The sequence below is a fragment of the Arctopsyche grandis genome, chromosome 2 (assembly GCF_051622035.1).
Source record: "Arctopsyche grandis isolate Sample6627 chromosome 2, ASM5162203v2, whole genome shotgun sequence".
Taxonomy (NCBI): Eukaryota; Metazoa; Arthropoda; class Insecta; order Trichoptera; family Hydropsychidae; genus Arctopsyche; species Arctopsyche grandis.
This window is the reverse complement of record NC_135356.1, coordinates 32,759,542-32,784,575: the sequence shown is the minus strand read 5'-3', so window position 1 is coordinate 32,784,575 and position 25,034 is coordinate 32,759,542. Positions and strand designations below refer to the sequence as shown.

Genomic DNA, 25,034 nt, shown 5'->3' with positions numbered 1-25,034 from the left:
CAAAAGGCTGCTCAAAAAAGCGTCTTAAAACTAGACTTGCACTCAAGACTAAATGAGACAAATCTAATCCTCCGAACATTGAGTAAACTATTCAATCCACCTGCGGCAGGTTCAAAATCTAATATTAATATTAAAGAATCAGTTTTGTTTTTTAGAAACCTGCCATTGTTTAATGTATTAACAGAGGCTCAATGTTTGGAAGGATATCAGCACTTTTTAGACAATTAACACGCCGAATATATCGCTATTATTGATGACAACAAAAATTAAATATGAAGAGTTTGGTTGTGCCGCTCTAAAATCTATTTGGTGTCCCGTTAATAGTGTGGATGCTGAATGTTATTTTAGTAAATACAATATAATTGTTACCGATCGTTGCACGAATCTGAAAAAATAATCTGTAGAAATATGCTCCATTTTAAGTTTTAATCAATTTTAATTGGTATCATATTTTTTGTCTTTGTATTTTTATATTCATGTTTTTTGTATTGTAATTTTAATTTCAAAATATTTTTCAATTTTTCTATTATTTTTTAATGGTTGTGTTGTCTTTAAATTGTATATGTACATAAATTTTGTTAAAATTCATCGAAATTTTTTATTATTTAAAATTAAACTCTTCATAAAAATAGATGCTAAATTGAACATTTTTAAGGCCCTAAACGCTAAAATGCAAAATGAAAATGCTAAAATTCACAAAAATAGATGCCCAAAATACCTACCGATAACCATCTATACATATTAAAATACTTAAAGAAAATTATTTACGAGTTAATAAGAATTAGTTTAGTTTATTGAACAAAAACGTGTAGTGATAAATTTAAAATATTCTCGATATTTTCAAGATTGTAATTAACGTTTTCTCGAGAAACAAGAATCTCGAATTTTCAAAATAAAATATTCTCGAAAAATGATAATCTCGAAATTTCACATTCAAATATTCTAGAGAAACGAGAATCAAAATTTCTCGAGATTTCTCGATCACAACCTCTAGGCGTGCTGTCAATTATGTTGAAATAAATGAATCCTTATTCATAATCATAAATTGAGATTTTGGTAAGGAAGCATAATGAGAAATTTATACTTACTCTACTGTGGATATTCTGCAATTTAATCATTTATTCTTCTACTTTTGGGTACATATTGTAAGAGATATAATTAAAAGAATCAGGATGAAAACAATACGATAGTGTTCTTTTTTTGTAAATTCAATTTTATTTACATTTATAAAAGAAAAAATCATTTCTGAACAATTAACGGTGAAAATATAATGAAAAACATCAGACTACAAATAATACGACATTGTACTTTTTTTTTGACAAATTCAATTTTATTAACAAATATAAATGTAAAACATCAAGTAAAATTGGACACATAGGTACAAATGCGATCAAACTCACACCACATTTACAAAATATAAATTCAAAACCCATTACAAATAAAAGGTAAATTGCAAACGCTATTTTTACTTTAAATTAAATAGGCTACGCTCTTTTGCAAATTTTATTTTTATTTATTTAAATTAATCATGCACAATCGTCTTCCAGATTGCTGCAAAGCAACTAGTGGACTACACAGATCAAGATATGTACAAAAATTATAAATAAAAACATGGTTATTATACATTTTTACAATTAACATATATGTAGATTGCCATCAAACCCATACCAAATAAATTTGCTTCATATTTTGAATAAAATCATACATGCTGTTTTTCAAATGGAATGAACTCTACCTCAAACATATAAATAAGAGATACACATACGTATATATTCATACATAAATACAACAAGAAAAATCATACACACCTATGTACGTGTAAATTTAATTAGTGGAAAATGTACATGTCGGTAAAGTTCCAGTTGCACACGAATACAACTTTTTACATACGTAGATATATTTATTCACATCTATTACCCACAAAATCTACGTACAAATATAATATATTATATGTATATTATTATATAAAGAATTTGTTTGGTGAGTAGTTGGGAAATAAATATTGTGGTCAAGCGAAGGTTTTGGTACAACTGTTGTGTCACTATGACTCAGTATGACAAAAACTACATAAAAATATTACATATGTATATGATAATATAAGAGGCATGGCGACCGCAACTCCATCACTGGCTATGTTTAACTAATATTCTTTAATTTATTCAACATTAAATCTATGAATGTAGTGTAATTTAAAATTAAGTGAAAACTGTTTGGCAACAGTTCCATAACATTAAATAAATATTGTAACGAACGGATTTACGAGCGCTTGATGCAGAGGGCGTTATACGTCGTTATTCTTCCAAGAGTCGAGTTATGTAGAAACGTGGACTAGCCTTGGGATAGTTATATAGATATGTATATAGTCGGGGAGGTTCCTGACTGCAAGTCGTCTGCGTTGATAACAGCTTCCTCGGGCTCGGGAAGCTGGCTCTGCGGTCGTCTTCTCGTTGAAGCACCGCTGGTCGGGTCACAGCAGCGGGAGGGGGGAGGCAGGAGACAAACTCCGTACTGCCTCGTGTGGACACAAGATGGCGATCTCTGGGCGTCTCTGAAGACGCTCGGCGGAGATGCTGGAGGTAGGTCTTTCCCGGCTGACGGCTGGATGTAGAGAGAAGAGGCTCTGCGGTCCTCTGGTCGGTTCTCTCACGGCTGAGGTTTCTCCGGAAACGGCGTAAGGAATGCAGGGGACGTTGTGCTGGAACTCAGGGGAGGGAGTGATGCTACACTCGACCTCGCATCGGTTCTTCAGCACTGATGGTGATGGATCTCTGGGCCCCGTCTCCCCCTGGAGACGTGCACAGGAGAGATCTTTCTTCGGCGGCGGTTGGCGGGTAAGAGGACTATAAGGCTTTTCCCTGGGTGGCCACTCGAAATAAAGGGCGAGTGTTGCCCTATGGGACGATGGGAAAACGTCGCGTTACAATATGTTTGGTAACAGCTCCATAACATATAAAAAAAGGTTACGTAAACGGCTACGAGGAGCGAAAACCACCATAAAATACACTCAATGACTGGGTTATTGTAGTTGAAGCCGGATCATCTTTGCCAGGATGAATGAAAAATATGTTGTGTTTATATGTATACCTATGTATATTTTATTCACCAGAAACGCCATATTATTTATGGGTGAGAGAAAAGAACGCCCCACAAAATAGACAAACAAAGGAGACATACCTATTGTAAGGTCATTCCAAGAAATAAATTTTACCGACTAATCGCTAATAAAATACCTTTGGTATACATTCGCACAAATTACCCAATGGTCAACGGTGAGAATTTGAAATCAAATGAAGGAAAAGAAAGATTTCAGGATGCTCAACACGATGCGCAATGGAAATGGAAATATACATATGTATGTAATGTTTAATTCACAAATAATGCAAAAATTTGAAAATATCTGCATTTTTTGTAAGACCAGTACAATCGTAATTATGGAAACTATAATCAATGACAATATCAGTCTTATGTAGTGTACTCTTACATTGTTTCAATGGACATTATTATCGTAATTATGGAAACATGTTTTCTTTTATTAATTAATATCTTTTTTGATATTTTAATAAATTTAAATCGTAATTATGGAATCAAAAAGCGATATACTAGCCTACAATCTTGACTAACGAGGAAAACATCACGGCAGTCAAAGAAAACATCATGAACGAGCCCCCAAAATACTGGAGTCATGACCATTTTATCATAATAATATAATTTTAATAATAATAATATCATTTAATAAAAATATCATTTTATTAACATTTTTATTAAAATTGATTTTATATATTATAGATGTACAAAATAGATTTTAAAATCATTATACATACATATGTAGTAGATAAGTGACTTGTATTTAATGATATTAAAAACACTCACATGAAAGAGATATCAGGTTTTATTTGGCAGAAGGGGAACGAAAAGGGGCAAATCTCAGGACACGTCAACAATGACTTGCCACTCCTTCTTGAGCGGTGGAAGGAGATGGAAGAAGGGATTTAAATGCTACTCTTTACAATCTAGAGGCTAGCAAAAATAGCGACGTACTTTTAATACCCATGGGGCAAAACAGTCAGAAAGGAGAGCTTTCCGACAAGAACAAAGGCGAAACTGTGGACTGAAGCAGAACAATATTGCAAAGCGGAGCGTGACAACCGAACCAACTATAAATTCAACTATTTCATGAATAAAATTATGAATAATAATAATAATAATAACTCCCAAACAAAAAGGAAAACACTCCCAAGGAGCTGGGAGAAGAGATGGAAGCTGTGGCAAACAGTCACCCGACATCCAAAAATTCGAATAATGTGACTAGGCTATACGAGTGGTGCTGATTATAAGGACCCGATCACAGTTCCATTCGAGTTAGCAGAAATTAATAAAGAAAAATTAGCCACGTGCCGTACACGTTCGTGGATTAGAAACGATAGTAGCTAATAGTAAAGCAGCAACCGGCGAAGAGGTTCCTCAATGTGTCGTAATAACTATTTGACAACAATACTCATTGCAAATTCAGTACTGTGGCCTTTAAAATTTCCTGCTGCCGGTGAAGCAAATATTAAAATTGGTAAACCAACAATTAGGATGTCCAGAAGGACGAATCATATTTACCAATGTAGCAGCGAAAAAATAATATGTGCGACGAGGACTATTAGCTGATGTGTGTTTAGACACTCCCCTTTGCAATGGACATACACTCAACTACGTAGTATGGATGTTCTCTGGACTGGTAATACTGTCGTGTCAAAGATTCCTTAAAAATGACAATGTTCGATAAGATACTGTCGAGAGGATAGAAAAAGTATTTCGAATGCCACAATTTGCAGATATTTTTTGTCTTGCAAAATAACATGCAGGTAATTCTACGCTCAACTTAAGGTACCACTTTTCGAAAATCGCTCACGACGGCAGTTTCGAAATGATGCAATATGTGACGAGCAATCTAGGTAAAAAAAAGTATCCGGTTACAAGCACAAATCAAAGGTGACAACTATATTAAGATATGCAGTGCATTAAAAGTACCAAAGCCCCAATGACACGTTTCAATATCCATTCCATTTTTAATGAGGTGTACGTAAGCGGTCCCAATGCTCCGTTTTGGGATGAGGAGCAACATCGTTTATACAACCAGATAAAAGCCGGAACCGGTATTAACGATACTGGAGATGACGATAGTCCAAGTTGGAAATTGAGCCTACATATATGTACATACATATGTACCTACATACATGTGTACTTTTCGTATATATTTGTAAATTTTTACACACATAAGTGTAAGTTCGATGAACTCAAAACCTAATGCGCCTACTGTATTCGCTACAAAAGGCAAACCGTCGGCAAAGTTATCTGTAAAATCCAATGCAAATACCAAACGAGAACTTCATGGGGGAACATTTTGAAAGCACAACCAAATGTACATCAAGTTCGAAAGCGAATATTCCATTTGCATTCACTTTAAAAAAAAATAAAGTTGTATCTAATTGTAATATTGGTAGTTTTATATATATATATATATATAATAATAATTATTCGAATAATAATTAACAAATAGCTATTCTTACTTGTTGAAATTATGATGTATTTTAAATTTTATAAAAACTTCCATAATGCACCCTCGTCAACATCTTTGATTTTGCAAAACCCGTGTTTGTGTGTCAACAGCAACATTTGCTTTTAGCAATTCTAAAACCATGTACATACACATATAGATATGCATACATACATATGTCAAAATACTATCAAATTTTAACATGTGAATTTAGAGATGACTATTCATTTAAGCTGAGTTCCCTCATTTTATTTATCCTCAAGTGCGTATGGTCAATAGTTTTAAAGCATGTTTTTTTCGAAGTTTTCGGTGGTTTTAGATAAAAAAAATCCTATAAAGTTGATTAAACGTCTCATAAGTTTTGAATGTGCTCAGATTACTATTCGATTGTGGTCATAGAGTGTTAGAACGAGAGTGCTCACAATATTTGAAATACAAAATGTTGGATGAAATTTTAGTCAAAATATTTTTTAATTGTACTCGAAAAACAATGTTTATATCAATCAAAGTGCCAGGGAGGCGACCTGGCTCAAAAAGAAGTACGACCTGGCCTGCGGCGACCTGGCCCGACCTGGCTCGACTACACCACTGCATATATCAATACGCTCGATTTGCCATGAAATATAAATTTCAATACCTATGTATCTCTCATAGCTAGTATTTTTTTTAACATTCATAAGTCATTTATTTTATTAATATTTTCTTCTTCTTGTTAATGCCTTGTCCGCATCCTGACGTTGGCGACCACCTCGTCGATTATTTGAATATACATATCCGCATCGGTCTTCAGCGGCTCGGAACAGCGCTTCGGCGCTCATATCGGTCCACATGCGCATGTTTCGAAGCCAAGATAACTTTTTCCTGCCAATCCATTTTTTTCCTTCTATTTTCCCCATGGTTTTCAAACGGAGAAATTCGTATTTTGGACCCCGTATCATGTGTCCGAGGTATTCCATATTTCTCCGCTTGATGACAGAAACAAGTTCCCTGCCTCTCCCCATCATGCCGAGGACAGCTTCGTTTGATATTTATTTTATTTATTTATTTTTTATTTTTTTATTTAATTTACACCAAGAAGGCCTAACAGGTAAACCCAATGCGCCTTCCTGGCCAAAGACAATTATATAAACATATATGTACACTATTCATATATACACAAATACTTCCACGTATACACAAATACACATTCATACATACATAAATATAAAAATACACATATATACATATACATACATACACACCTACACATATATATATTCACATATACATACATATACATATACATATACACATACACTTACAATACATACATCCATATACATACAAACATTATACATGCATATACACATAAACACATAAATCATTACAATTAGTTATTGAGTTCAATTGACTCATATTTAATAGTTCTGACATAAAAATTTATTCATTAGGAACAAAATTCAAACTCCTAGGATTAAAATCACCCAAGATCATGACTTTCCTGCCAGCCAAAACATTAAAATTATTTTGCAAATTTGAAAAAAATGAATTTATAATTTGGAGGAGATTCATTCGGAGGAAAATACAGTACACATATTAAAATTAAAAATTCTTTAAGCGAAGTTCAACCCAAATATGTTCACCGATGGTATTGAGCTGATCAAAAAGGCGAACAGATTGAAAACTAGCAGCTCGTACAGTGAGAAGTACTCCCCCGCCTCTGCTGCAACGATCCCTCCGAAAAACTAAATAGCGGTCATCGAAAAGTTCGCCATTTAAGACAGAATCGCAAATCCAAGTTTCAGAAAAAGCAATTAAGTCATGATCTTGAGCAAGAACAGCAGATAAACAAATGTCGGTCTTTGAATTAAGTCCCCTTACATTTTGGTAGTAAACATTTAAGGACTCACAAAAGCGCGCCCGTTCCTTTCGGGTCTTATTAAATTGCGGCCTTTGTCTTCCGAAAAAGCCACCGACGAAACCCGACTCCCCGCGGCCAAAAAGCAGGATCAAAAACCACAGAAAAGTCAGCTGTGCAGACTCCTATTTTGAATGAAGCATAACTGCCCCTAGCTGATAGTGATTGAACTGTGAAGTTCTGATCAATTCGTCCCAACTTCCTACATATATAATCCCTTATTTGAGTTTCTGTAGACTCACGTTTCAGATAGAATAAATGAATAAAACGTTTATCGGAGACAGCTTTTAGATGCTCATCTTCAATACCCGAGCAACGGATTAAATACTGCCTCTGAGACCGTTGAGACTGAATTGGAGACTTAGACTTAGATATCTTTTTGGTCCACGGAATCTTCAGCATACGCCTATAGACCCACATCTCAAAAGCCTCAATTCGGCTGATCATCTTGGTTTTCAGAGTCCACGTCTCACATCCGTGTAGTAATACTGTCCAGACGTAGCTCTTCGCGAATCTCAACCGCGTATGAAGATTGAGATGCTTGTTTGTAAGCGCCGCCTTCATTTTTACAAAGATCTGAAGAATACGGTGGATGCAGAAGCAATTCGAAGCCCAATTCATGCAATTTTGCCATCGTTTGCATTGATTTGTGACACGGTGCATTGTCGATGAAACAGCACAGGACTAACTAAAAATCATATGGATTTAATCTATGTGTCAGCCTACGAACTTTTCAGCCCACCTAATATGTATGTACATAAATGTAGATCAGTGGTTCTCAGGTGAAATTTCACCGTGGCCGCACAGGTGATAATAGTAGTCCCTGGTGGCCGCACCAAATTTAATCAAATAAATTAAAGTTACAAAAAAAAATCAATTTATTCATAAAATAAAAGAAATTTTAACATTTTGGTATCTATTTATTTAATAATAATGCAATGGAAATTGCTCAATACTCCTTTCTTCAATAAGTTTGCGTCTGTCAGCTGATTACTAAATTTGTTTTTAATAAAGTGCATTACACTGAATGATCTTTCGCAATATACGGTAGTGGGAAAAATAGACAATATTAATAATAATAACAATTGTTGCCAAATCTTTATATTATTAAGTACTTGATCGTGATTAATTTCTAATAATGCATATTTTACGTTAGCCCAGTTAATTAATCTCAATACTGAAAATGATTTTAATCTATTTTGTAGTACTAGGAAATTTTCATTTTTCATCATAATAAAAGGGGAAGATACAAAAGAAACAGTTTTAAAAAAATTCAATTCTTCGAACCTTTTATCAAGTTCCAGATTCAGAGATTTAAGACACTCTATTATTTTAAGTTTTAATTTTAATTTTGAAGTTGTTTCTGTCATCCTATCTATGAAATCACTAACAGAAGATAAAATTGAAAAATTGTCATTTTCAACTTCTGTCACAAGGCTTTTCGCTATAATTTTTATTTAGTTTGTCAATGATGAGCATGGTTTCTATTATTGTTAAGTTACTTTTTTGTAGTTGTTTATTAATCAAGCTAATGTGCGGCAAAAAATTCTTTAGGAATAAAATCGACCCTTTTATATAATTACTTTGAAGCTTTTCACTTAAATCTTTATGATTTACGGCCAAAGCAGATATATGTAACATAATCATTTAATTCACAAAGACGTTGAACACTGTTATCAAAACTTAGCCATCTAATATGATTGCAATTGAGCAATATATTGTGTTTTTCACCGTTGATTTCTCATATAGGACTAAACATGTTCGACAATTTACTACTGGTATTAATTGCATTTAATACTTTTCTCACAGTTAACTCCACATCTTCCATGCATTTAATAACAGATTTACTAACTAGCACTTCGAAATATTTCGTTTTCACAGTCTTCGTTAAATAAATTTAATACAACCCTATGTGACTCGAATGACCTCACTCCCATGTGTGCAAGTCAATTTCTTATAGTTCTGCATACTATTGAGAACACACTACGGATCATATTCGCGTGGAAGAATTTTGAGGTGTTTGTTTTTTGTTGAATACAAGTCAGATGTAATTTTTTTTAAATATTAGTAGTAAAATCCTCTAGTGGCAGCACTTGAGAACCACTGATGTAGATGTACGTGGCAGCCAATTTTTCGTGCGTATCCTTTTGCACGCGGCGTGGGTTCGCCATCGCTGAACGATGCAATGCGATTATCGACCGACCGAACTCGTACTCGCTCGGAATGGTCGCATAGCATTATACGTAATTCGCACGAGACTTGCGTTAAAAAACGTTGCGCTAAAACTCGGCGTTGGCGCTTTTATAAAGTTCTCGATATGCTTAAAAATCACTCTTGTTTCGTTTCTCGCTTCAGTAAGACGTGGAAATGGTTTCTGCTAAATTAATAGCAATAGCGATTTGTGTTGCTAGAAGACGAAAAAGAAAACAAAAGGCATTCTGGGTGCACCCTCTGAATTAACTCAGATACTTAAAAGGGCAGTTTGTGACACTGTACGAAGAATTGAGGCAATACCCCGATAAATTTTTTATTGTTACTTTCGAATGTCTATTACAACATTTGACGAACTGTTGACGATAGTGGGGCCTCGAATAACACTTCAAGATACCAACATGCGTTTGGCGATACCACCTGCACAACGACTAGCTGTTACACTGAGGTAAATAAAACAATAATTACAAAATTACGAAACAATTTATATTTATTAAAAACTTAGGTATTAAATTTAACAATCATCTCTCAGATAAGTTAATATAACTTATATTGGTCAAGGGGCTCTGAACAGTTATTGAACTTGATTGGGCAGTGTTGGATGGAGATGGGCAAATATTTGGGTTGAAAGTGGTAAAAAAGCTTTGTGTGGCGTGTGGCCTAGAACTCGGTGCAGTTGAATTAGCGGGGCGATAAAATTAAAAATCTCCTCTCGTTTTTAAATAGCGAAATTCGATATTGTCCTGATAGGTGCTACATAACTTTGTCAAATGTTGCAGATGCACAGGATTGGTCCATTATGTCGACAGGGGTCGGCAACCTTTTGAGTCGGAAGAGCCAAAAATTACAATTTACAAAATTTCAAAGTTTTTGAAGAGTCACAAAATTTTTTCTTGCCAACAATAAATAGTACTGCATAAATAAAGTTTTTTAATAAAAAAAACTAATCTATTTATTCATACATATGTAAGTAGTGTTTTCACAACAAATTAGATAATATATATATATACATATATGGCATTATTAAATAATTACTTATTATTTAAGTAAAAAATTGAAACAATTAAACATTTACTTACAACACTAACTTGTACTTCAATAGCACACAATTGAGCAAACAAACGTAAGAATTTCGTGGTTTATTTTGCTCTGAAGAATCGTTGTTGCCCCTTTATTTTTTCCTGTCATACTTCTGGCTCCATCAGTTGCTATTGAAATGATTTTATTTAAATCGATCTTATTGCCTTCAAGGCATTTTTGCACGGCATTCGCTATATCTTCCCCTCTAGTTTGTCCCGAGAGCGGTAACAATCCTAGAAGTTCTTCTTTTGGACCTTGGGATGACATATACCTGACAAAAAGGGCAACTTGTGCCGTGTCTTTTATGTCGCAAGACACATCTATAGCAAGTGATAAGACAGAAGAAAGTTGAATATCTTTCACCTGCAAATATGTTACATTTGAAGACATTTTAGCTATTCTATCTTGTACTGTTTTAGCGGATAGTGGCAAATCTTTGATTTTTTTCAAGATTTCTGATTTCTTCGCCGGCTGGATATTTACTAGCAAACTCAGTATGGTGTTAGTGAAGTGTCTCTCTAAATTTGATTTCTTATTGTGTGCGAGTTTTTCTTGGCAAATGAGACAAGTCGGAAGGCCATCTGAGTTGCATATGAAAGCGAACGACTCCATCCAATCCCGATTGAATTCTCGATGCTCTTCTTCAGTTCTTCTCTATTTTTTTTGAAGATGCCATGCTTGCGGTGAAGCTGTAATAAAGAATTTTTAAAATTATTATTTAGGTATCCAAAACAGCATATGACAAGTTTTGCAATTATTTACTTTGCTTGATCAAGTTTTTCTTGCAAGGACTGTTTAATTTCTAGTTCAACTTTCTCTATGTCATTGTCTATTATTTCTATATCGGGCTCTGAAGTATTTGGACATACTTACAACCATGTTTATTATTGATGATTTATTCTTCGCTGTATCGAAGAACTGGACATATAAATATTGTAATAAAACGTACTTACATAAAAATAGATAATCTTCGTACAATTAACAGAAACAACAGCGTCTTAGCACAACACACACACCGCGTAACGAGATCTAAGTACTTGAAAATCCAAAGTACGACTGAGAAAATCATATTCGATTCTAAATAGCACAGGTCTCATAAAAAGAAAAAAATGTCAATATATGCTTCGAATATCATTGCAGCTGAGGACAAAATCTGCAACACGATTCAGGCCGTGCGTACCATTTCGTGGAAGCGGCGAGCGGATGACGAAACTGCGAGCTGGGGTGAACGCTTCACTGCAAACAAATAAATTATGACCGTATTGTTCTTTGTGGAATTCGAGAGCTTCCGACGGACTGACGTCAGTGACGACGCGTGTCACGGGGGAGGGGTGCGGTGAAAAGCGACTACAAGTGACTCGGTGTGATAGAATCGGTGCCTAATCCTCGTTAATCAATTCAGAACGAATTTAAATATTTTTTTTTTTTTGATAAAATAAATAATGTTTGCGTATGGAACTAAAGAGCCGCAGCTTCACATCCAAAGAGCCGCAGGTTGCCGACCCCTGGTCTAGTCCGTATCTCATTGGACCGGAAGCGGAGCGGTCAGAAAGACACACGGTATTCGCAAAGTTTTAGTTAAATTATGTCGAAATGCAGTAAATTCGGACGAGGATTAGTGTTATCGGGGCAAACCAAATAAGTGATTTTAAATGTACATACATATATCTATGCATATTTGGAAAATATACAGGAAACCACAAATTCGGTAATTATTTTCAAAATATTTTATTAGCCCTTTGAATGCAAACCAACGCAGATCGGCGTTTTGCCAACAAGTCCCTGTCGAAAATTCAAAAAAAGTTTACTTTTTTCTGATCTAAGAAATTTTTGTTGATTTGTTAAATGGTTTATCGTTTCTGACATAAGTTAGAATTCAAATTTGGGCCAAACTAGACGGCAAACTAGAATACAAACTTTAATAAGCAATTATCATCAATATTAGAATCGATCACATGGTACTCGATAGCTCTCGACGAAAGTGATGATCGAAAAGATACCCCACAGTTATTAATTTTCATACGCGGATGTAACTCTAAATTTGAAATTATTGAAGAGCTGTTGTCATTGGAATCACTTAAAGATCAAACAACGGGAGCTGATATTTTTTAAAAAGTTGTTAATTGCTTAAAAAAAATAACAACTGACAGAACACCAAGTTTGACGGGTAAAAATATTGGACCATTAAAGAAAATCCGGGATAAATTTTCCAAAAAGTGTCCCGATTACAATTTAATTATAATTCATTGTATTATACATCAACAAGTATTGTGCAAAAATGTGTTAAAAGTTGAACATTTGACATCTTGTATTATTAAACTTGTAAATTTAATACGATCGAGTGGCTTGAAATACAGACAATTGATTGCTATCCTTATTTCTTATCCTTTAAGTTTGTAATTTCAATAATTTCAATAATTATCACGTTTAGTTTCCGAAACCGTAAGCATCTGTATTTCCTGTCGTGATGTTTCTAAATATGTCATGGATTGTGAAGAAGGCATCGCAACACTTGCAGGTGGAGTTGCAATGATTTTTCGGGGAACATTCCTCGGAACATACCTATAAATATAAAATGATTATTTATTTGAAAATTTTGAGCTCTTCTTATTTATTATATAAATATTATATTATATAATATTTACAGTGAATTGTTTGGACCATGCTGAAATCTCGAATGGTTCATCGTTAGAACAGGGCCAAGTAGGTTGAATGTGTTGTCCAACTAAAAACATATGTACATACAATCTATGTAAGAATTCTGAAAACAGTTTTTCATATTCTATAAATACACATTTTATTGACATAATAACAAGTACATATTAATATATGTATATGTAGATACTAAATTGATGAAATTATACGTAAACGTATAATTTTTAGGATTAAACAGATTTACTAAATCCATGGAGGATTCGTAGAATGTTAATATGTAATTCCAAGAAGTACACCTGTGCATACTTACATATACATACATATGTCGCCATGTAAGAGATCGATATCAATTCAATGGGGGGGAGGAGGGGTATTACACTGCTGATACTTATACATACATACTACAATATAATATTCAAATTTCTTATTTACTGATTGCGTTCATTTAACTGACCAGCTCTGTTGAAATTGTGAAATCCGTCAGTCATGATAAAATCACGATCTATGCACTTCCCGTCTGAAATAATAACAATATCGAAGGTTATTTATGTAAGTATGTAAGGCTCCCTCTTGGGACCTCTATTATTCAATATCTTCATCTTCGATATTGAAAAATGTTTTCAGAATTCAAGTGTACTATTATTTGCTGATGATATGAAGATTTTCAAGAGAATAGACAACCGAAATGATGCTTTGGCCCTACAAGATGATTTGTTCAGGCTAGAGGCTTATTGCAGCATAAATAAGTTGGAAATTAATGTAGCAAAATGCTCCTGCATAACCTTTACCAGAAAACTATGTCCAGTTGACTTTCCTCATTCAATCAACGGACATATACTCACAAGGGTATCGGAAATTAGGGATTTGGGAGTCTTTTTAAACTCTGATCTATCCTTTGGTAAACATATTGACAATGTTGTAGCTCGAGCGTCGAAGGCCCTCGGGTTCGTCATCCGGTCCTCCAAATGCTTTACTTCTATTAAATCATACAAAATACTATATTGTGCATACGTAAGAAGTATTGTTGAGTTTGCATCCCAAGTTTGGAACCCAGAGTACTCTGGTGCAAGAGACAGATTGGAGCGCATTCAGAAGAGATTCTTGATGTACATCAGTAGCCGTTTTGGACTATCCTATACTTCCTATGAAGATGCTTGTAGGTGTCAGCATCTACTTCCACTTGTCAAAAGAAGGGAGATAGCTGACATCTCAACAATTTTGAACATCCTTAACGGCTCAATCGACTGTCCTCAATTATTGAGCAGACTATCATTGCGTGTGCCAAATAGAATGACTAGATGTAATGAGCTCCTTTACATACCTAATACTTTTTCTAATTATGGAAGAAGCTCATTCATCTGGCGTGTAAGCTCCACCGTCAACACACTAACTTCTGCAATTTCTATGTTTGACTTATTTAATATTAATGCTATACAAGATAGAGTGATTATTGCAAACTTGTTTTTCGATGATTAATTTTATTGAAAATTTACGATTGTGATTATGAATTTTTATTTTGATGTATTTATTTTGTCTTTTTGTTTTTTGTTATAAATTATATTATTTTTATTATTTCATAATTTTTATCATATTATTATTCTTATTATTTTGATATTTTTATTATACTGTTATATATATTTTTTTCTTTTTTATTTTTCTCTAACTATCTTACTCTATTATCATTTTTGTTTCTTATTTTAAATGTTTAAGCTTTTCTTTTTTTACCTATATGTGAAAATTATTAATGGTTTACTTAACATAATTATGTTTTTTTACTATCAATCTATGTAACTTAATAAACTGTAAGTTTTCCAAATAAATAAATAAATAAATGTAAGGTTTGTAAGGTGGTAGAATCCGTGACATTAAATTTGATAAATTAATAACAAATGCATATTCACATAAATTTAAATAAAATAAAACTGTTCAAATAAACTTAATAAAATGTTTACTATTAGATAAGCCATGTTTAAAGCATTTATTACGTCCGTGAAATGTTTGGTTAATCTTATGTGATGTCTATGGGAAACTTTACATTGTCATTTATCGCAGAATCAAACATTCATCAGGACTTTTACATACATATGTATATGTAAGTTAAGGTAACTATTAAGCATGGTTAATCTAAAAATAATGTACATATTGTGATAAATATGAAAATAAGAATCTCAGCATTACATTAAATGATAAGTATGTACCATAAGAAAGTTTGTACGAAAATCTTGTACATATATTGTGTTCTTCGTCTGTTCAAAGGGTTTCTAAACAAAATACCTACAAATTAATCAAATTGATGTGTTTGTTAATTTTTATCGTGTGAAAATAATTTATACCCGCAATAAAGCACATTGGTAATAATTAGTCACCGGACCCAGAAGGTGCCGCGTATTGTTCAAAGGTTGTAAATGCATTGTTAAAGGTTTGCCGAACCTTTTTTTACAAAGGATTTACAAAATGGAACAATGGATAGCACTGTGACTATCCTACCTCTAGTAATAATACGATAATACGAATTCCATATCCAGTTCCTAAATAGCAACTGGATATGGAAACATCGGTAGTAGATATCGTGCGTGTGGATGGTTCCATGAAAGCGTTCCCTCTAAGGTGTGCGCGCGTGTGAGACACCTTAGAGCTTGGACGGAACGTTGGCGTCAAGATGTTGCATAAGTCCCCCCCCCCCTCCCCCCTTCTTCGCCGAGCTCGGCCGAGAGCCGAACGCCGTTAGCCGAGTGCGCCCGACTTCAGCCGAGGCCGCGCTCGGCTAACACTTTTACCAACACATGTACACATTGTAAGCGTGGCCGCTCGCCGTAGCAGTGGACAAAAAAATTCACCCAATCTATGTAGTCTAAATATTTATCAAATATGTATATCCATATGGTGTTTGGAAAGTTGTGCATATTTAAATTCAATTCGACTATAACTAACAAAAATATATTCGACATAATTTTCATTTACGATATTTTCATTTAATCAGTGTGATATTTTGAAACTTATAATGTACTATATACTAACTATGTATGTAGTAGCACTCGAAAAAGAGTGAACTCGGGCCCTGAAACTTTTTTCCGCCTCCCCCCCTCTCGTCAGCCCTTAGTAGATATGGGCAAAAATGGCAATTTTGAACGAACCGAACGAATTTTTATTCCCGGAAACAGTGGCGGACTGGGACTGAAACCAGTGCTTGCCAGGAGTCAGAGGGGGCTCCCACCCAGGGCTAAAAAAAAATGTCTTCCCCCCCATATAACAAAATTTTCTTCTTTCCATCACGCTAAAAATCAAGGGTAAAAAATAAATAGAATTTTCAAAAATGCACGAATCAAAATTTAAAAGTGCAATTATAATCAAATGTTATTTTGGAAGTATGAAATAAATTTAAATCGCTGGTTGATGATGAATCGTCCTATAAAAAAAACTTTTTAAGTGAATCTGCGTGACATCATTTGTTTCAAATAACACGCGTGTTTATGGTTGCAATCAATCGGTGGGTCTCATAATCATATAAAAAAAATAATTTAATTTTTAAATTAATATTTTTCAAGCACGGATTATCCGCACCCGGATGATTGAGAGTATACTGTATATGTAAATTTATTGAATTGTAACGATGAAAAAAATGGTCACACATACATTGTATGCTAATGGAGAGGGCGGCAAACAGTTTCGCGACGAATCGCAAAGCAACGCAATGCAAGGGGACGTCGAGCCGCCATTTTGGTGCTGATGGAACGACTATTAACTCGGATCGTGATTCTAGTATTGATCATCATGATTAGAGGTAGGACCGGAAGCGTGCCGTTCATTTTTTTGGACTCTTAATTTCTAAATAGACCCAAAATGCCCTGATTCCTGGAAAAAGCACGCTTCCGGTCCGCCCTTTAATCGTGATACTGACACTATCACTGATACATGGATCGCGTGATAATATTGATAGCGAGACGGCCCAACGTGAACATTCGTCCAAAGAGGCTGCGAAACACGCAAATGACACGGAAAGGCCGCACCGCACGGCTCAATCGAAAAAGACGAGACGCGATTCCAAGGTCGGTTCATACATATGTTCATACATGTTCATACAGGCAAGCCGACGAATGCAACAGTGTTCCCGAGCTCGCAAGATTCGCATTAGGCTCGATATTTTTCTTGTGCTGCACAAACCATAGTACATATATGGTCATTACCATTACGTATATGGTCGTACTTAAAACGAAGTGACCGCGCGACAGAAAATGGCACGCGCGTCCACGGCCTTGGCCATCGTTTGCGCAAAGAACGAAAGCGCGTCGATATTGCCGAACGAAACGGCTACCGATGCGGGAAAGCCGGAAAAATGAAGAATGGCGTCGCGGAATCGGAATCGGCCTGCAATGAATGGCGCAACCAACTGATTGAAAGGGCTAATTAGCTACAATAAGAACGTACCTGTGGGCGAGTGGGGCAGCTCAGCGTCGTATATTCACCGCTACTGACCGTGCCGTGCGATTTCCAACCGAATTTGGTGTTCGGCCACCTCACAGACTACATGTCGTCTCTCTTGCACCTTACATATTACGCGATACAACCATATACATAACGAAAGCATTTAAATTGCAATTACCGCTTGAGTTAGTACGTTTAGATAAAAAAAAATTCGGGTGTGACCAACCCATGACTTTATCTATATATTTGAGGACATATAAGAAGGTTACAAAACAAAATTCGATATTGAACTGATGACTATGATAGCGATACAAATTGAGCGCAAATGTATGGAAACTTCCACAAAACTACTTCCGGTTGTCAGATTTTGTTCAAATTTTTTTTATTACTAAAAATCACTATCAGTATTATACTCATTAAATATCAAGAAAATAAAAATAATTTTACAGGTCAAAATAAAATAATGAAATATTGTTTTAAAAGAAAAAAAAATACTGATTCCGGTCTACAAATTCTGACCAAAACCCTACCAGCTCAAAGTTAGTACATAAAGGATAGAAATATAAATTTTCAGCTTAATACGTTCAGGGGTGTGGACAGAGTAGTGGGCACAACATTTTTCACCTTTCTACGAGGAAAAATATCCCACTTCCGGTTTATAAAATTTAATAATTTTTTTTTTATTTTCATCACATTGAATTTTCTTTGTGACGAACACACATGTTTAACACTTTGCACTCTTAATGGAATTTCTCTTCACCACTAGTCTACTCTGGGATGGAATTTTTTTTTTTTTTTTTTTTTTTAATTTTAGTTGTTCATATTATTAATTTATGTCGAATATCAAATTGGTGACTTCATTTTATCCAAAAATAGGCAATTTTTTTTTTAGATAAAAACTAAATATTATGCTCAGTTATTTTGGGACTATCTGTTTGTCTCTAATTGTAACCATAATAACATGATGTTTATTTGGGATTACATTTTTCGAATATAGTCACTAAATTCAATTATTTCAAACCAACATAATTACCAAATCGAACTAAATTATGAGTTTTACATTTCTTGTATTATTTATGACAGTAGTTTTGTATAATAAATGAGTTTTATTACTAGAAACTTTTAAAATATGCCTGTAGAAATATTTTTATACCTACCCTATAGTTCGTTAGCCAGTTTGGGTCCAAGGATGCAGAGCCATTGTCTGTTTACTCATTTTATATATCCTTTAATGGTATATTAATAATATCCTTTAATGGTAACTGCCGACTTTTGAAAACATATGTAATAAAATCGTGCAAACGAAGCACCATTTATATCCTTAATTGTGTGATCGGGTACCAGAAAATGTCCCTTCCATCGCATGAAAACGAAATCGGTCGAAGCCAACGCGTCATAGTTGAACGTGTCCGAGTTTGAAGGTTCTGCATACATACTTTAAAAGTCTAATTTTCTTTATTTATGTATTTATGTATACAGAGCATTCCATTTTTTGCAAGACATGGCTAGCATCGGCGACACCGGAGTCAGGACTCGACATTTGAGACCTTTTCTCTCTTAATATTCTTTTGATGCATGTAGCACGCTGATCTAAATTACTTTACATCTAAATTAAAAATATTTAAAAAAAATCGTATTCAAGCTGCGACCTATCATGACGTCTTCGTACATCACGTTGTAGTCTCTTCTGGATGTAACTTTTTCCTGAATTTTCTGCGTCGTACTGCCAAAACTAAACCGCTGACAACTAGACGTATGAAAAGTGTTACTTTGCAAGACAAAAAATATCTGCAAATTGTGGCATTCGAAATCCTTTTTCTATCCGCTCGACGGTATCTTATCGCGCATTGTCATTTTTAAGGAATCTTTGACTCGACAGTTGTACCAGTCTAGAGACCATCCATACTGCGTAGTTGTGTGTATGTCCATTACAAAGGCGAGTGTCTAAACACACATCAGCTAACTGTGCTCGTCGCACATGTTCTTTTTTCGCTGTTACATTGGTGGAAAATATGATTCGTCCTTCTGGACGTCCTAATTGTTGGGCTACCAATTTTAATATTTGCTTCACCAGCAGCAGGAATTTTTAAAAGCCACAGACACACAACTACGGAACATTTTTCAAAATGTTCTCCCACATACTCGGCGTTATTGGCTCGATCTTATAAAGCTGATTAAACTTACAGTAAACTATGGCATCATTTGGCAATTAGTATTGTTGTCGAGTTGTTATTACGACACTTTGGGGAACCTCTTCACCGGTTGCAATTTAGGTCTGAAGCTTTTCCAACCCATGCCTCATATGGTTCTCTGACAGGTCTTTAGTAAGAAGTATCGTCCTGGCCATAGATATAGAAGAACTTATTATAGAATAACTTATGTTATTCTATATACATATATCTATGTATGGTCCTGGCACTTTCTACGATGGTTCGGTTGTCACGCTCCGCTCTGCAATTACATATGTACATATGTTCCGCCTTTTTTCTTGTCGGAAAGCTCTCCTTTCTAAATGTTTTGCCCCATGGGTATTAAAAGTACGTCGCTATTTTTGCTAGCCTCTGGATTGTAGGGAGTAGCATTTAAATCCCAAAGTGATGGTGTTGCGGTGGCCACCTTTATTACTTTAATTACTTTTTATTTATTGTCTATTGACACCATTACTCCATCTTTGATTGTGATATAATGTATCATTAATAGTCAAGGTAATTTTTTTTTGTCGACACATTTACATGTCTAATCGAATCGACGGCACGAGAGACAACCTTCAAATCACAAACTAGAACGCGTTGAATCATTCATCGAAAGATGTAGATTATATACCGAACATGGGGACGGTATACATATGTATAATCGGCTTCAACTAATCTTCTCGCAATACTCGGTTCGAATATATTTGACGGCTCAATGTAACAATCGTCATAAACGTCGTCATCGTCTATGCAATTTCTATTACTGCACAGAGATAGACGACCTAGATCATCGTTAATATTTTGGTCGGAAAGTTTAATGTTGCGTGTTTCAACACGAAAGTCATTTTGACGAATTATTCTCTAAACTATAGTGAGTTTTACTATATTATACAAATATTTTGCATACGCGATATTATAATAGTTGGACTAGGGTCGCCTGCAAAATCAGTTTGTTGGTGATTTTGTGTGATTGGTTCTTTTTTACAACTTATCCGACTGCAAATAGCGGTGGCTTGTGCGAATTATGAAACGGTGATTTTGTTACTGAAAAAATGTATGTGAATAAACTTTGCACACAACTATATAAAATTAAAATAAATGTTTTTTTAATTTTTTTTTATATCGTTTACATAGAATTCATTATCTTTGCGATCATCACATGCATAGGATTTTCATTAACTTTTATCCATTGAATAATTAGTTCCATAATAAAGAAAATCAGTCACAACAAATTTGAACGTGACCAAATTTATATTTGACATATCATGAAATAGTCGAATTTCTAGTTGGTTCGGTTGTCGGAACGTAGCATAGCAAGACAAGCGATACGACGATCACCACCCAAACACGGTTCAATCAGGTACACAACGATACATGGAGCATTACCCTCTTCATCATCATTTCCAACACTTTCACTTATACATGATCCGACAGGTGCATTAGCTGGATTGGAATTACCATCTGCTTCTGAATAAGTAATGACAAAATATTTATATTCAATGGAACGGTTGTGAAAAAGAGGCTGCATATTTGACAAATCTAAAATTTAAGCTCACCATGATCACTTTGTTGAGCAGTAGGTGTAGGAGGATGATCAGGCGTAGAAGGAGGTGCCATAGGTGAAGGAGCAGGTCTCTCCGTAGGAGTAGCGGGGGGTGGTGGTCGAGCTCCCCCTGAAATTAAAACAGCACTATCAGGAACTAAAACGACGTATCCAACATCACGCGAGTATGCATCTAAATTAAAAATATTTAAAAAAAGGTCGTATTCAAGCTGCGATAGAAGGATCGTCTTGAAAATATCTGCAAATTGTGGCATTCGAAATACTTATTTTATGCGCTCGATGGTATCTTATCGCGCATTGTCATTTTTAAGGAATCTCATTCTCTATCGTTTATAATCCATGAACGAGTACAGCATGTGGACTAATTTTTCTGTATAAATTTCTGCTAACTCGAATGGAACTGTGATCCGGTCCTTAAAATAAGCACCACTCGTTCCTGGATAACCTAGCTACATTACTTGAATTTTTGGTTGTCGGGTGACTGTTTGCCACACCTTCCATCTAACTGCCGACTTTTGAATACATATGTAATAAAATCGTGCAAACGAAGCACCAGTTATATCCTTAATTGTGTGATCGGGTACTAGAAAATGTCCCTTCCATCGCATGAAAACGAAATCGGTCGAAGCCAACGCGTCATAGTTGAACGTGTCCGAGTTCGAAGGTTCTGCATACATACTTTAAAAGTCTAATTTTCTTCATTCATATTAGTATTCCGCAGAGCATTACATTTTCTGCAAGACATGGCTAGCATCGGCGACACCGGAGTTAGGACTCGACATTTGAGACCTTTTCTCTCTTAATATTCTTTTGATGCATGTAGCAAGTTACCCAGATCGCTTCTCACACAATATACATAGATCTGTAGTACGCTGATCTAAATTACTTTGCAATTTAAATTAAAAATATTTAAAAAAAAATCGTATTCAAGCTGCGATAGAAGGATCGTCTTGCCATATCATGTCGTCTTCGTACATCACGTTGTAGTCTCTTTTGGATATAACTTCCACCGGAGTGTATGAAAATCCATCGGATGTATGAAAATCATTATACCTAATATTTGGTTTAATGGTTGCCAAGACGTTATTGTAACTTGAATAAGAGCGTTGAATATTTCTTTGGCGGTCTGTAATTTTTAATAAATCTTTTGGTGTTTTTGTTGGAAATATGTAATCAAACTTGCGGGTCTTGTCATTTGACTGATTTTATAATTAAGTGAAAGATTTCGCTGTATTTCAGATGTTTCAGGTAATGCATTTTCGAAATCGTCTATCTACAATTACTAATTCTTAAACTTCCATGTAATTCCCACAGGGTTTTGTTAGTAACCTTGTTTTCGCCTCCATATACCATTTCCACAAGATTGTTATTGGCTTCTTTCCCCCTTTTGGTTCAGTGACTGAAAATCGTGATCTGATTTCCATCCATATCCACTCTTCAGGTCGCTACGTTTACCGACGCACAGGGTGGGAGTGGGGGTTGAATCCACATTTTCGAATAGTGTTTATTCATATTAGCTAGTCACCCACAGTGAATTCCTTTCTTTGTAACCATTACAACCTATGAGCGATTGTAATGGTTACAAATCTACAATCGATGTTAAATAAATGGTCATAATTACAATCTCCAATCTGGACACTTGACCAACGGAAATTAGGCCGACCAGCTTAGATTTTTAAGCCCGCCTCCTTCCACCGCAGAAGAGGGAGTTGCGGCACGTCATCGTAGACGTGTCCTGAGGTTTGCCCCATTTTCGTTACCTTTCTGCCAAATGAAACCAAATATTTGTTTCAAGTGTATGTTTTTTTATGTCAATGGATACGAGTCACTTATTTGAAAAAAGGAAGATTACTTCACTTTAAGAGTACGGCAGTCATGGAGTGCATTTTATGGTGGTTTTCACGGCACGTTGATTCAGTTAGACTTTTTATAATATCTTTACTGGCTAATTCATACGGCGATACTCGTTTCGAGTTTCGCATGTGTACATTCGTGCTGTATTTGACTTGAATTATTCGTAAGATTATTCTCTTGCGATGGATGCAGAGCTTTGTTTTTATACTGATTAAGATGATTTGTCTTGTTTAACATATCACTGGAAAGATCAAAAACCATCAAAAACGAATTATCTATTATAAAATATAGGTATGTATGTACATATATAAAAACAAACTTTCATTTATGTACGACTATAACATTAAATATATTTTAATAATATAAATTGTAACGATGTGTACTCAAACTGAACATCCTTTGGATATAATTATTCAGTCTTTTTTAGAAGACTAACAGTATCCTGTAAATTTTGTGGAAGAAACAATCCTTTTTCAGTGATTATTCCAGCTATTAATGCAGCAGGATTCTATGTTCTCCGATGTGGGTCATTTCTTTTTCAGGTTTTTCACCTGTTTTTATATGATCTCCGCTTACAATTGACATATGTATTGAGGTCAAAGGAGCGGCTACGTAAAATGGCACCGAGTGATGCTTTGCAAGCACGGCAATTTGATGAATACCGATTTTATTGGCTGTATCACCATTAGCTGCCACCCTATCAGCTCCCACGATTACGGCTGTAATATTCCTCGTTTTCATTAATGCCGCCACCATACTATCTACAATTAAAGTAGAAGGAATTTTTTCGTGAACTTGTTCGTAGGCTGTCAAACGAGCACCTTGATTGTACGGTCTTGTTTCAGTACAATACACGTGATCTAATTTCGCTGACGTTTCCTTTCGTCAACTTGGATTTGTCTTGACATAAAGGTATTTTATTGGCGATTAGGCGGTAAAATTTATTTCTTAGAATGATCTTACAATAGTTTTCTTTATTTTCTTTGTTTGTGTATTTTGTGGGGCGTTCTTTTCTCTCACCCATAAATAATATGGCGTTCTCTAACTTTGCCAAGTGTTTCTGGTGTATAAAACATACATAGGTATTCATATAAAAGAAACAACACATTATTCATTAATCCTGGCAAAGATGAACCAGCTTCAACCATAATAACCCAATGATTGAGTGTATTGTATGGTGGTTTTCGCTCCTCGTAGCCGTTTACGTAACCTTTTTTATACATATGTTATGGAGCTTTTACCAAACGTATTGTGGCGAACGGGTTTACGCGCGCGTGATGTAGAGGGCGTTATACGTCGTTATTCTTCCAAGGGTCGGGTTATGTAGAAACGTTATGTGGATAGTTATATATATATATATATGTATAGTTATATATATGTATATAGTCGGGGAGGTTCCTGACTGCAAGTCGTCTTTGTTGATAACAGCTTCCTCGTGCTCGGGAAGCTGGCTCTGCGGTCGTCTTCTCGTTCCTCTCACGGCTGAGGTTTCTCCGGAAACGGCGCGAGGAATGCAGGGGACGTTGTGCTGGAACTCAGGGGAGGGAGTGATGCTACACTCGACCTCGCGGCGGTTCTTCAGCATGGAGGGTGATAGATCTCTGGGCCCCGTCTCCC

General features: G+C 35.2%; 2 protein-coding genes and 2 long non-coding RNA genes across 4 annotated transcripts in view; 1 reads left to right on the top strand and 3 right to left on the bottom strand.

Annotated features, from left to right (window-relative positions):
* Positions 1 to 25,034, top strand: part of LOC143921219 (uncharacterized) — a 542,666-nt gene that overhangs the window by 337,259 nt on the left and 180,373 nt on the right. The window lies entirely within an intron of this gene.
* On the bottom strand, positions 10,417 to 11,342 carry LOC143922367 (general transcription factor II-I repeat domain-containing protein 2-like). Its single transcript, XM_077445590.1, has 3 exons — positions 10,841 to 11,342; positions 10,739 to 10,743; positions 10,417 to 10,470 (listed from the first exon to the last, which is right to left on the bottom strand). The coding sequence occupies exons 1-3, from the start codon at positions 11,340 to 11,342 to the stop codon at positions 10,417 to 10,419; spliced, it is 561 nt and encodes a 186-aa protein (XP_077301716.1).
* On the bottom strand, positions 12,160 to 13,449 carry LOC143922776 (uncharacterized). The gene is made up of 2 exons (XR_013261653.1): positions 13,376 to 13,449; positions 12,160 to 13,292 (listed from the first exon to the last, which is right to left on the bottom strand). It is a non-coding gene; the product is annotated as an uncharacterized LOC143922776 (long non-coding RNA).
* On the bottom strand, positions 21,119 to 22,345 carry LOC143922366 (uncharacterized). The gene is made up of 4 exons (XM_077445589.1): positions 22,293 to 22,345; positions 22,022 to 22,241; positions 21,556 to 21,772; positions 21,119 to 21,466 (listed from the first exon to the last, which is right to left on the bottom strand). The coding sequence occupies exons 1-4, from the start codon at positions 22,343 to 22,345 to the stop codon at positions 21,282 to 21,284; spliced, it is 675 nt and encodes a 224-aa protein (XP_077301715.1). The 3' UTR covers positions 21,119 to 21,281.

Bases quoted from the DNA above. Each gene is read 5' to 3' on its own strand.
- LOC143922367 (XM_077445590.1), bottom strand. From the start codon at position 11,342: ATGGAGTCGTTCGCTTTCATATGCAACTCAGATGGCCTTCCGACTTGT.
- LOC143922366 (XM_077445589.1), bottom strand. From the start codon at position 22,345: ATGTCGAGTCCTAACTCCGGTGTCGCCGATGCTAGCCATGTCTTGCAG. The intron at 22,242-22,292 runs GTAATGCTCTGC...AGACTTTTAAAG, and splicing joins AGCCATGTCTTGCAGAAAAT to TATGTATGCAGAACCTTCGA. The intron at 21,467-21,555 runs GTGAGCTTAAAT...TTACTTATTCAG, and splicing joins TGCTCAACAAAGTGATCATG to AAGCAGATGGTAATTCCAAT.